This window comes from Hibiscus syriacus, unplaced genomic scaffold (assembly GCF_006381635.1).
Source record: "Hibiscus syriacus cultivar Baekdansim isolate YM2019G1 unplaced genomic scaffold, ASM638163v2 tig00111772_pilon, whole genome shotgun sequence".
In the NCBI taxonomy this organism is placed as follows: Eukaryota; Viridiplantae; Streptophyta; class Magnoliopsida; order Malvales; family Malvaceae; genus Hibiscus; species Hibiscus syriacus.
In genome coordinates, this window is record NW_024063173.1 from 3,174,621 (window position 1) to 3,188,609 (window position 13,989).

The following is a 13,989-nucleotide window of genomic DNA, read 5'->3' on the forward strand; positions in this document are numbered from 1 at the left end:
AAATTGATGAATAGGTCGATTTTCTTTTATATATATATAATGGTACTTGAAACCCTTGTTATATTCATTAAAATATTCCTCTTAATTGTATAATTATTTTCTATATATTTTTAAATTATATAATTTCATTAATAAATTTTAATTTCATAACTTTTTAAATATTATTTTTAATTTAATTTAATTTTATAAAAATTTAATGAAATAAAATGAAAAATATATTTGAAATTTGAAATAAAAGATATATATACACACACGATGAACAAGTTTAAATTTATATAAATAAAAATCAGATTAAATTCGAGGTAAAAAAATAATTATACTTTTAATTTTTAACAATTTAGATTTTATTTTTGCTGTTTTATTATATTTAGTTATTTTAAATATTTTATTTTTTAAAAATATCATATAACCCCCTAAACTTTTAAAAAAAACAACTCAAACTCAATAAAAATTAATTTAATCCATCAATCACGCTAACATTCACTATGGACAGCCACAACATAGCAAACCACTACATTGACACCATTAAATATCACATCAATATCATAACACTCAATCACAAAAATAATTGGCCAAAAAATCACATTATATTCTTTTTCTATAAATTTGAAAATCACATTGAATGCAAAATTAATTTAAAAGCCACATTATTATTTTTTTTTAAAAAAGTAAAGAGTCTCATATACCCTTTTAGCTTTTAGGTAATAAGTTTATATATAATTTTCACCCTAATGTTTATCCCATAATTGTTTGACCGTTGATAAAACTAATAATTATCATATGTAGCCTAAACCCACCACTGCTTACAGGAAGATAGATAATAGGCGCCTATAAACCATTACAACATACTAAGAAAAATCCATCCAAGATCTAAGCATTGGCTTTTAATTCTCTTTATATACAAATAGCTGTGACTATGACTATGCACCCAACAAAAGACAAGCTATCGCAATGTTGTATATATATATGGGTTATGAACAGATGGAAGTTACTCACCTGGTATACACTTTTACAAGTCGACCACCATGACACTATTTGTTGCCAAATCCCCCAAACAATAGCAGGGAAGTATTCACATGACTGCTTTCCGGAAACAGCTGCTCGGTTTTACTAACAGACTTTGCATTCCGTTCCGTTTCCGGAAATGGGAACGAGAGGGAAAGGGAAAGGGAGGCAGCAGATACATCATCCACCTCTTCCTTTCCTGTTACCTTATCTCGGTTGTCACTTTTGTCTTCTGTTCCAACCAAGAAAGGCAGGATCCCCTTGTTTGGTGTTCTCGTCTCAGCCCCCAAAGCAAGCTCAAGATTGGGGGAGACAACTTGGCCTTCATCTTTAACCGGCAGAAATTCCATTGCACGGTGCGAACCCACAGGGAAGAAGAACCTTTCACTACTTCCCGTGCCCTCCTGGTTAACTTTTTCCTCGTATACAATGTCACATCTCTTCTCTTCAACACAATATCTAGAACACAGACCATGTCTATCTGATGCAGCACTATCACTAAAACAACCTTCATCTCTAGCACTGTTATATGAGTATATTCCACTGAATCCTGTCTCCAGCCTTTTATTATCACTTACTCCATCCATGGGAACACTCCTCAATTCACTCCATGGCATTCTTTCACTTGCATCAGTAAACATTTCTGGAACTGTTTCTGTAAGATCCAAGTATGCGCGTTTCTGACGATTCGACTGCCAACAGTTGATATCTCTCTTTGAATAAGTATTTGCATCAGCATCAGCATCAGCATCAGCATATCCATCATCCCTAGACTCCCTGATTTTAACAGACTCTCCATCAATTTTCCCCACAATAACCGACTCTGGCTTTCGCGTAGGGTGATCTATTAAGGATGGATGATCTTCTAGTACATATATTTCCTCTTTCTTAACTTCGAACGACTGGATAATGGTTTCAGTAGCTTGAAGGCAAGGTTTGAATTCTGTGTCTAATCTACAATCTGGAACGTTGCTAACCTCCTGCAAAACAATGGCAGAAAACATTTATGGGAAGCAGTTTGTCTTTTCCTGTTTACCTAATAAACAACAGCAACAAGTTCATAATAACATAAACAAATCAACTGAAAAATGATTAAAATATTTATACTTCTTTCAACCAACCGTCATACTCCCCACCTCACAAATGCATAAACAAATCAACAAAAAACGATTCGAATTGAAATTTAAGGATGGACTACAGACATTATTAATCCTTTCCCACTGACGAGATAGAAACATAGAAACAGATACACAACAGCAATCCATGAATGAATCGGATTTGACTTTATGTTGACTTATTTAAGGATGTGCAAAGTTATAACAGGCAACAGCGCCGGTGAAATTTTACTTTGGGCCTAATGAAATATTTAAAAGATTAGAACTTACACAAACGAACCTTACATAAATTTTAACAGCCAAACATTAGAAAAGAGACCCAACAACATTCTTCCACATAATAAAAATAGATAGAATCAGAAAGATCAATGTGTAGATCTATAAGCATTTTGCAACAGAAAATGCACCACGTTGATTGAAAAGCTAGGAAGAGAACTAGATCTATAACTGATATTAAGAAGCAATTAGTTCCTTGTTAACATCATTATGTCACTAAATAAGTAACTCTAGCTGATTGTAGGGTTGATTAGCAAACAATGGCAAGAAGAAATCAACTACAACAACATGAAGTTAAACATTTTTAACTACATGCATTGACAGAAAATATTACCAGAGAACTACTGGATTTCATGCCTGCATGAACCTTTATGCTGCTAGTTGCAATTCTCGACAAGTATTTGGTGTCAATTTTGCCATCTGGCTTTGCATTCATTGCTCCATATGTCTTCTTGAAAGAAGAGACCTTGTTATCACTGATTCTTTCGGTTGGGATACATGTCTTTTCATCAGCACTGGTTACTACTACATTGCATGAACTGTCATATGTTGAATCATTCTCTGCTGGCTGACAGATATAAGTAGTTCTCTCTGAACATGCCATACTTGCATCAGGAATGCATGCACTCTTTGAGGAATTTGAGCAATTTTTTCTTCTTCCTTTGAAAACACCCCAGAGGAATAATAAGGTATTCCATCCTGCAAAAACAAAGCACAAATTTTATCATCCAAATTTTGGTGTCGTCCTGTCATGTACAACTTCAGAGTCAGGAAGCCAGGCAATGAAAACCTTCCCAGCAAATTTAAGATCAAGAAACAGTCATCGATATCTAAAAAATCAGAATTCTCAAGAGGTTATGAGTTGAAGTATGTTAAAATGATTTGATACGTAGGAACTTCCATATAATGTCAATCATAAAGGTGGAATGGAAGGTTTTATTTCTGCCAAACTAATTTAGGATTAAGAAGCAATTGATTCTGAGTTACACTACAAGTATAAATAGTAAGACAAATGATCTAAATAAGACTGAATGAAGTAGCTCACCAAAAACTCAGTTAAATATATTTTGTACACGGTACCATTTCTGTCAATGTTGTCAAACAAAAACCAGAAAGTAAAATACCAAAACCCCAAACTGAAACAGAAGAAAGTGTGCTAAAGAAACAGTAACCTTATCAACACACCTATAATCTAAAAGGAAATTCTATCCTTTGATCAAACCTACAGAACCACAAACACGTTATAATCAAGCATGCAGCACCATAGTTGACAGGAAAAAAAACACTGGGTAGAATAGAAGCTTTCCATGTTGCCTTATGCAGAGAGTATAACAGAAAAAAAAATAACACATAAGCAACTTGTTACACATCCTACTAAAACACATTTGATCCAATTGTCATACTTCAGAATAAAGAGATGCTGCTTTTTTGCATACACTGCATTTTTCCCTTGCTAATGCAGTAGGAAATGAACTTGTGGCTCATCCAGTTGTTTTGAAGCTTTACATTTTTAACAGGGTAAATATATGGAGTGTTATTTTGAATATAAAAAAACTGTGTTTTTGGCAAGTATGCAAGAAGCAAAAATCAAAATTAGTCCCAATGACCATGCTTTGCCAGTACATAAAGAGCCACAATTTGTGGTAAAAACTAACATATCCTGTTTTCCTTGCCTTGTGAATCTTGGGTTAAAGAATACATAGCCCAAGCAAAAGGAAAATTACAGGTACTAAACTGCATTTAAACGTCTCAACTTTGTAACAAGCCTTACGCTGGCAACTTTGAGGAAGTTGGTTGGATGGGAATATCAGGAATTCAACACCTTCAAAATTTCCTTTTAGGGCAAGGTCGTTCTTGACCATGGTATCCATAAGGATCTTGTAGTACTTCTCATAACTGCAACACAAGTAGAAGAAATTATTTGTTCAAAAAGTGCAAAGAAATGAGAAATTGCATCAACCATCAAACCAATACGAGAAATGAGAGAGTAAGAGGGAGTGAACAGGGAAAAACAAGTTGTATTTATATCTACCTTTCAAGGTCCTTGGCAAAGAAGTATAGAGCGATATTATCTTCTTTAGGGCCACCATTCTGAAACTGTGTAGGCCAAGAGCTCAAGCGAGGTACTTCATTCAAGGGGACTTCAAGGGGAAAAGTGTTCACAACTTCAAGCACTTTAGGTGATGCAAGGGTTGAAAGATGGGCTTGAATTCCACCCCAAAACTCAGGAGGTTTTCCCATTTTATGCACCTGAAAATCCCCCCTGCATAAATACAGAATAGCTCTCATTTAAGAAATGTCTCAAGGCATGCCACACTGCAGCAGTACAAGAAAATAAACTAAAATGGAGTAGAAGGAGAAGAATCCTACTGCCAGATGTATTCATGTTCCGGGATGGCTAACATCTTTGAGACAGCAGACTCAGCAACTAAAGGAACTAAAGGAGGGGTGTTGCCAGCAGAAGAAACTACAGTAGAATGTGAATCAAACGACTTCAAATTACCAATGGCAGCCTGGTTACAAAGATTGGTTTGGCTTTCATGTGTACCTTCAACAGAAATCATATTCTTTTCCTTCACAGAAAGTGATGATGGATCGTGAGAAGTTCTTTCACATATTCCTAGCCTCAAGCGGGTAGCTGCTTCAATTGCAACTTCCAATTTATTGGCTTTATTTATCTCCTCTCTTAAATTCCTTGAAGCAGACAAAATCAGCTCCAGAAGCCTGAGAGACTGAACAATATTCAGCTGTATGACCCATTCTCTCGCTCTGATTTTTTAAATCCAATGACCAAGACAGCCCATCTGATATAATTCCATCTATATGACTAGATTGCCTCTCAGCTGTCCATGGAGAACTTGAAGAGGGTTCCTCCTTCAGGTTAACTTGGTTTAATTTCTGTTCAGAAGAAATGCACCCATTGGTGGATGGAACTCCAGAAGCTACAAAGTAAAAAGAATGCTCTAAATTGGTTAAGATCAGCCAAAAGGAAGCAACAAGGATGAAGTAAAAAAGACAGAATATTCTAGTCTAAGTGAACGTTAAAAGGAAACAAAAAGTTAGCAGTCTCTCCATCAGAATGTTAAAAGCATACCAGAAGTAACTGCATTTTCTACAACTTTGCGAGCTAGATTGCTGGTCGACCTTGACAACGTACTTGTTTTACCATCAGACCGAATAGCCTTAGTATCTCGGTTGTTGCTTGCAGATGAATGAGAAATTGATTCTGTGGGAGGAATCAGTTTCTGTTCAACTTTAGATGTGGAGACACTAGAACTAGAACGATCCAGTTTCACTAAATTTCTCCTTTCTAATGATATCCGTTCTTTAACTTGCTTTAATTCCTTCACATCTTGAACACAAGGATATTTAGATGATAGCATTTTAAACTTTGATTCCGTAGTATTTAATCGTCCTGAGAGTGTGGATTTAAATGACATGGATTTCCCCATTCCTCTAGAAGCTTCCTCCTTGCTACCAAGGGATTCGTGTTTTCTAGCAATTTTCTGTTTTCGAAGAGCAATTTCATCTACAAGCTTCACTTTGGGTTTGGAATTCAAGCCATTGAATGATTTGGATTTCAGCAAAGTACCTGTATCAAATACAACAGTACGCCAATGCTGAAGTCAGAAAACATATGACAAATATTTTAGCCAACAAATCAATCAGCTTACGCTTTGGTGATTGCAGCCTTGGACAGGAAGTAGGAGAGCACACAGTTTCCAGTATGTCATTACCAGAATGATTGCCAAGAGAAAGCTTCGGTGATGGCCTGACTTTCCCCTTGTCTAAGTTCTTGAAAGAATCCTCTCGAGACAAAGCAGGTACTTTACTGGGGCTCAATGGTTTCTGTGATCCCATACTTGTTTCAACAGCATGCTTTTTTGAAGATGAAGCACCCTCTAGATTTTCTGCATGTCTCTTACCTAAGATTTGTGTAGATGAGCCAAGTCTGTTTGCTTTTTTTCCCTCAGAATCTAGACCTTGAAAATTCAATTATAAAAGGAGGTCAGTGCATTCTCTAATCATTGTGCTATTTCTTATTGCATCTGTTTGATAACTAACCTTGCTTTCGGCTTTCAGTTTCCTCAGCCAGCTTGCATTCTTCACAAAGCCAATCACCTTCAGGAACTTTCTGTAGCATTTCTCGCATACAGTAACTGATCAATAGCATTAACAATGTCAAAATTTACCGATGAATAGCATGCAGATGAGAATTATAGAAATGTAATAAAAACTGCTGAGAAACAAAAGGATAAAGGGATGTATATACTTACGTGTGCTCCGCACCATCAGCGCACTTACTACATATAGCAAGCAAATCTTCTCGTCCAGCATCCCCACAAATATCACACACCTTAGCCTATTCCAGACAAATTGAGAAAACAAAGAAAAGAAAAATCAGCAAACCATTGGTATAGAAACACCTACTAATAATTTTTTTAAAAGAACAAATAAAAAATAGAGCTACCGGTCCTACAAGCCAAAAGAAAAAGAAATGCTTCTCTTTAATAATATAATTTTGACCAATCCAGTTTAATATTCTTAAACCATTTTGACAAGGACCTGTACATTTGTTTTCAATGTAACATCACCCAAAGGATTATAGCATATGAGCAGAATCCACAACCATAAAATAAGTTCAAGAATAAAATAATCCGTAACCCCATTCTCCTAGTGATGGCACCTCCACTCGTACTGCAAAGAGAAGAGCAATAAAATATGGTATCTTTAATATCTTTCCTCCTAGATTAATTACATTAAGCTAAACTGACAACACCCACAATTTAAGTCCTAAAAGATCCAGTGATAATCAGTCATGCATGCACATCTTCTTCGTTGCAGAAATCAGAAAGAACAAAATAAAAATACTTACATCATATTCAGTAGCAACAGATTCAGAACTATCATCACCAGAAGCTGCTTGCAATGGCGACTCCACCTTGCCAGTTAACTCAACCAACTCATTCGACTCATCTTCATTCAAGCTTTTACCGGCTTTATCCAGTGGTTTCCCATCAATATCTGCTTCTGACTTCGGATGGATTTTGGTAGAAATCTCAGAACTGCATCCAACAGCACCCTTGTCACTTTGGATCCTCAGTGAACCACCTTCGGCATCTACCTCCTTTACAGAAGGAAGTTCAGACGAGTCTACCTTCTGGGAAGAGAGCACTTTTCCAGATCCTAAACTACAAACTGACACTGAACTATGAGATGAATTCTTACTGTATAAATCCTTGTTAAAACAACTGGAAGCTGCATTTGCATCACTGGCTCTACTAGCACATGAAAAACTGTCATCTTGGCCTTCAGTACCTTTGGAACCATCATACTTGCTTGAGAAGATTCCCTGAATCCCAACAATTTCTGACGCTTCAGATGGCCTAGTTGTTGCTTTACTCTGAATGTTTTCAGAGTAAGAATTATGACTTGAATTGACAGACTGTACATTACTTGCTTCACTATGTGTATGCTGTAAGCTGTCACTTGTTTTATCCTCGTTGATAGAATATTGAGTTGCCAAAGCAGCACGATCAGTTTCATCAGAAAACTCACTCTTCTTCAAACCCACTTGAGATTCAGTAAGATGCATACAGGAAGAACAAGGAGCAGAGCACACGTTGCAGTTTCCAGATTCTGCTTTTGTATTAACTTTTTGAGTTAGGTAACGCCGAATTAATCTTTTTACAGTTTTTGGAGGTACCTAAGAGAAATAAGCAACATTAAGATGGAAAGGGGGAAAGAAAACACAAAACAAGATCCATGCCTTTAAACAGACTTGTGCTCTACCAACTGAGCTGGACAGGCAATTCCTTAATGACTCCAAGAACCATGGGACTCCTTAATGACTCCGGCAGTCAGAATTATGAATTGCCCACCGTGGGACTCGATCCCACGACCACAAGGTTAAGAACCTTGCGCTCTACCAACTGAGCTGGACAGGCAATTCCTTAATGACTCCAAGAACCATCTAAAATAGCAGGTTTCTTTAAGATAATGATGAATTATGGATAAACAACGGGCAACTTGAGATGTATACAAATAGAACAAGCAATATTTTAAACACAAAGAAAAAGGACTTCCACAAAAAATACATATGATATATAATAATTTCTATAGTCCATTTTATATCACTAGATATATGAATATAGAGATTTTTTAAGGACTGTAAATCAGAGACCATAACTACTTACATTAATGCAACCAACATCAACCTAAATGTTACTCGGGCATCATTTATGATTTGATACCTCTTCGGACAAGAATGTAAGAGTATGACCCTTAAATGGGTAAACAGGCTAAGAGGCAAATGAGCTTAAGATAATTGACAGGTCTATCAATGAGACAACACAAAAGCCATTCTTTAGGATTGTATTGGGAAATTCTTTCCGCCTCATCTATTACTTTAGTTCTTTACCTTTAGTTCTTTACCTGTTTGCAGTTTACTTTCTGATACGTTTTTATAAAATTTAAGCAATCAGTTAATATGCAACCTAGCTTTACTTTGTGCAACATAACACGCATTCTTCTAATAAGATTTTCCCTTTGTATCATTTATATAACAATGACATGCATAAACAAATATAACCCTATGCAAAGCTCACTCTCTAAGTCAACTTGCAGCTGCAATGACAGCATTTCCAACCCAGCAACATACATGGTGCACCGTATTTCAATTTTACCATGAAGATTCCTCTCATTTCCAGGAAAAATAAAGTCAACCTCTTACTGCATGTCCTTGATGAAATATCCTATAATGGCTTCCCTTCAACAAACTCACAGAAATTATAGCTATAGCTCTTCTTCAAAATTCACCTTACATTCTCAAGCTTCAGAGCCTAGAATACAGTTGTTCTACATAAAAAATCAAGATTCTTAAGAACCAAAAACACTAAAATTTTATCCTCCACTAGAATGAAGTCAAAGTGAACAGTCTTAACCCTTGCAGTGCATGATTGCTACAATAAAAAATGAGTTGTCATTTGTTATTCTCTGTTACTAAAGAATCATATAAAACACCCAATGTCCTCAGCAATTACCTCCTCCTACTACAAACTTATAATGTTTCCAATAACAGTAACCCAACTTCAGCTCTCATGAGACGTAATAAACTCCTATATTCACTAAGAATTAGCAATATTAAGCCATGCAAGTCACCAAATCAATCTCTGATTGATTTCAGCAACCAAGCAACAGCATAGACCCTAAATCATTCTGAATTCAATCAAATTTGGCCTGAATCATCTGCAGTCAGATCTTGACAGCTGAATACTTACTGTGAGTTAAAAAACAAAAATCACGGCCTTAAAAGACCGATTGCAGCGGAAAGTAAATTCTTAACAACTTAAACATGTTTTCAAAACAGGATCCGAAGTTGTATTCCTTCATCTCAAATTGGCCCAAGTTCTACAAAACTTGCGAATGAATTAACAAGTTATAGACATGGATCTATCCTTGTGTTCAATATTATGCACTAAACACTTCATTGAAATCAGCCCAAGTTCTAACCTTGTTTTCAATTTTATGCTCTAAACAACCCTCCCCTCAATAGTAAAGCACATGAAAATAATTTTAACATGTTGCTAGGGAATCAATAATGAAAACATCAACTCTTTTAGCAGATATAGAGCACCATCAAATCCAATATTATTGTGTACGACTATAATCCACTGCATTTTTTAGCTACCTGGTATCGATATTTCAAAACATTGCCTGACATCAACAGTAACTTGTAAGATTCACTACTACTTAACATTTGAATCATATATTTCATAATCACTTTCAGCTCGGAACTAAGAAACCAGGAAATATATAGGGAATGCATTTGTGACCTTAGCTTGACACATTTTAATCCAGCATAATCGGGAAACAAGAGACAATCTAGGAAATAGACATATTTTCTTGCATTCCACTTTTAAATCACTCCCGGAAAAGCACACGAGTGTAAAAGCACGGTGATTTTCTATTTTAGCCATCTCCTTGCCCCTCTATCTTTACATTCTTCCAGTATTCAACACTCTTGACCAAGAAAGTTTCTAAAGTTCAATATAAAATGCAAAGAATTTGGCACTTTTATTTGTTTGTACCAATAAATAGATGTTCTTCCATCTTTCAATAGACATTAGACTACATTGATAACTCATAAGGAAGAAAAAATGCTAGTTAAGAAAAGTGTTGTCAAGGATGCAAGGCACTGACACTAGACCTTAACATGGAAGTGCAAGGCCCAAAAAGGTGAAACAGTATGTGTGTGTGTAACCTATAGACTACAAAATTTATTGTTATCATGCAAAATTTGTTCGCTTTTGGCAAATATGCACCATTTCTATATGGCCCCAAGTTTGTTGTTGAATGTTTAAACAATGAGAAGTAGAGAGTTGATAGTGTCCCCTTTTTTACTATCCAAATAAAATTGATAAAAAATTATAACAAATGAAATGATAGAGAACTTCAATCAAGCAAGCTTTTTTATGTCCGTAGCCTTGCAAGAAAGCACACTTAGGCACACCAAGTGTGCATCTGATCAAATAAACCTAGCTAAAAGGTGTTTGAGGCGCTTTTGTTGTCTATTGCAAAGGCACGGCTCCTAGGCCAAAGCCTTGACAACAATGGTTTAAAAAATCAAATTCCAAACCCTGTTCTCACCATATTCTTCTGATTTCTCTTATCCATCAGAAGAATGAGAAGTAGAGAGTTGATAGTGTCCCCTTTTTTTACTATCCAAATAAAATTAATAAAAAATTATAACAAATGAAATGATAGAGAACTTCAATCAAGCAAGCTTTTTTATGTCTGTAGCCTTGCAAGAAAGCGCACTTAGGCACACCAAGTGTGCATCTGATCAAATACACCTAGCTAAAAGGTGTTTGAGGCGCTTTTGTTGTCTACTGCAAAGGCACGGCTCCTAGGCCAAAGCCTTGACAACAATGGTTTAAAAAATCAAATTCCAAACCCTGTTCTCACCATTTTCTTCTGATTTCTCTTATCCATCACATCAGCAGACACTTGCTTGCAATAAGTTCCTCTCAAAGCACATCAAACTGTATGAAATAAGCGCATTAAACAAAACCCAGTAAGTATAATCCATTGCACAAAAAACTGCTCTATTTTAGTAACATGAAAACATCTAAAAGAACACAACAGCAAAAGCTCGCTTCTAAACTCCATACAGACCTAACATAGAGTAGCCGTACAATGTAGCGCAACTAAACACAACAAGAAATAAACCCAATTTGCAAAGTGCCAAACCCTAATTCCAAGCATAAGCCGTCCAACATTTCATGATATGCATCACCAAATTTCAACATTTTCCAGGTAAAATTTTAACGAAAACACGAAATTAAAATCAGAAGAAAATGACACAATATTCAAATACTTCTAATTGATAAAACTGATTAAAGCCTAACAAAGAGATAAATTGGAATAGCATGCCTCTGATTCCGTGTTTAACTTGGTCACATTGTAAAGCGCCCCAATTCCAATCCCAATCTCAATCCACCAATGTATACTTCAAATTTCCTATGCTTCTCTACAAAATAAAATAAAATAAAAATCTGATATCCACAAAATATTCATGAAAATAAATCATCATACAACATTTTTTTTCGCTCTAGGTTTTCCTTCCCTTTTTCACTCGTTGATCTGAGAAAAAAAATCTTGAAATTGTACCAACGAAATCCCACTTCTCTCATCAATAAAAAAAATAAAAAATGATAAATAAATAAAATTATCTTACCTTTCTCTTTTTTCAGTCTTTTCTTACTCCTTCAGCTCTAAGCTTTCGCCCACTCTTACAATGTGGGTAAAACCCTCTCTCCTCTCTCTTTGTCTGCGTCCCTTTTTAAACATTTTCTCGAGAAAAATAAATATTATTAGTATTTTATAAAGTTTCGTAAAAGAAAAGAAAATCAAAATTCCAAGCTCTCTTGTCAGATTCAGTGCTGCAATCTTAGTACAACTTTTCCCCCATTTTTTCAAAAGCTGCGGAGAATATAAGCCAGTTGGGAGGAAGACGTCATTGTCTCGTCGCACGTACGAAGATAGGGTTTTGTTAATCTGGCATAACGGAAGGCGATGTTTACACGTGTGGTATCGCTCAGTTTAGGCATTACTCGTGGGGTTGGGGGAGAGAGAAAAAGAGATGGCTTCCTGCTATCGTGTACCGGGGGTGTCTTGTGATCTTTACCTTTTGAAATAACTTAATATAAAAATAAGATATTAAACTATATTGAAAATTAATTGTTCCTTAAGAATTTTTTGTTAAAAATTATGTATTTAACGTTTTTTTATTATATTTTTAAGTGTTTGAATCGTAATGACTATTAAATTTTGTCACATATCTACCTCATATTTTTTTAAAATTTTAAAAAATAAAAATATTATTTTTTAAAGAAAATTCAAATGTTTCAAAATATCAAAATGACCCTTAAGATTATAAAAAAAACTTAAAATCACTTATTTCAACTCTGATATCAATTGCCGTTGATTATTACAGGCTCTCTTTATCATCATTGAACGACCAGTCACCTATCGTCGAAACTCTTCTGTCGACCATTCGTATTACCATCATCCCAATCTCTCTAAATACATAAATTTCTACATATAAATCTTTAAATCATATATTCAAATCTCTAAATTTAATCTCTAAATTTAATCTCTAATTTATTATTAAATTTAATCTAAATTTAGTATTAAATACAATTAATTGTAGCATGGGATGATGGGGCCAGCAAAGGCGAAGGGAAGGGGAAATTCGCAAGGGGAGGGGGAGTTGTGGAATAGCGCAGGTGACTTTTTTTAATTAAAAAAAAATTAAAATATTTTTTTTTTAAAATATAAGAATGACAAGTGTTGATTAACGGTTAAATTTAATACTGTTACGAATCAGAAATCTAAAAATATAACGTTAGCAATATTAAACATATATTTTTAATGAAAAAATATTTAAATACCAAAAATTAATTTAAAATATAATTTAAAAACTTAAAAATGTATTATGCCTTTCGAAATCGGTATTTTTCCCGAAAAATCACCGATGATCGGTATATTTACCGATCTAACACCGATCAAATTATATTTCTCGATCTAACCCCTTTAACAGTAAAATGCGTCCCTTGTACCGTGCTATAGGCTGACAGGACGTGAAGTCAAATTAAATTATAAAATTTGGTGAGCCAACTCCTCCATTATTATTTAAATAATTAAATATGCAAGTTGACTCTCATTTTGTATATTAATAAAGCTCTCTTACCCTCTAATTTTCATCCCTTCTTTGGTTATTTCCTTTTTGTCTTTAATAAATAATTAGTCATGATTAAATTTAACTAGTGAATAATTCTTATGTAAAAAATATTCTTGATAATTAAGTTTATTTCTCTATAAGTTTTACGAATGATGAGAGATAATTAAGTTTATTTCTCTATAAAATCTTTAAAATTTAATAAATCATAAAATTTAAAGGAGTCATGAATTAATTTTACTAGTTTTAAAATTGAAGAGACTTAAAGAGTAAATTAAACCAAAAAAAATTATAAGTCAAAATTTGATTTTAAAGATAAAATGATCCTAAAATTTAATTAAACCAGTAAAT

At 34.6% G+C, this 13,989-nt stretch overlaps 1 protein-coding gene and 1 non-coding gene across 2 annotated transcripts; both read right to left on the minus strand.

Annotated features, from left to right (window-relative positions):
* Positions 1–894: 894 nt before the first annotated feature.
* On the minus strand, positions 895–11,429 carry LOC120170160. Its single transcript, XM_039178158.1, is given in 12 exon segments — positions 895–1,985; positions 2,731–3,095; positions 4,168–4,292; positions 4,429–4,659; positions 4,767–5,090; positions 5,092–5,338; positions 5,491–5,988; positions 6,071–6,379; positions 6,462–6,556; positions 6,674–6,759; positions 7,273–8,103; positions 11,364–11,429. Coding segments are annotated over 12 exon segments (4,092 nt in total). The 5' UTR covers positions 11,391–11,429; the 3' UTR covers positions 895–1,031.
* On the minus strand, positions 8,272–8,344 carry TRNAK-CUU. The gene has a single exon. It is a non-coding gene; the product is annotated as a tRNA-Lys (tRNA).
* Positions 11,430–13,989: the final 2,560 nt, after the last annotated feature.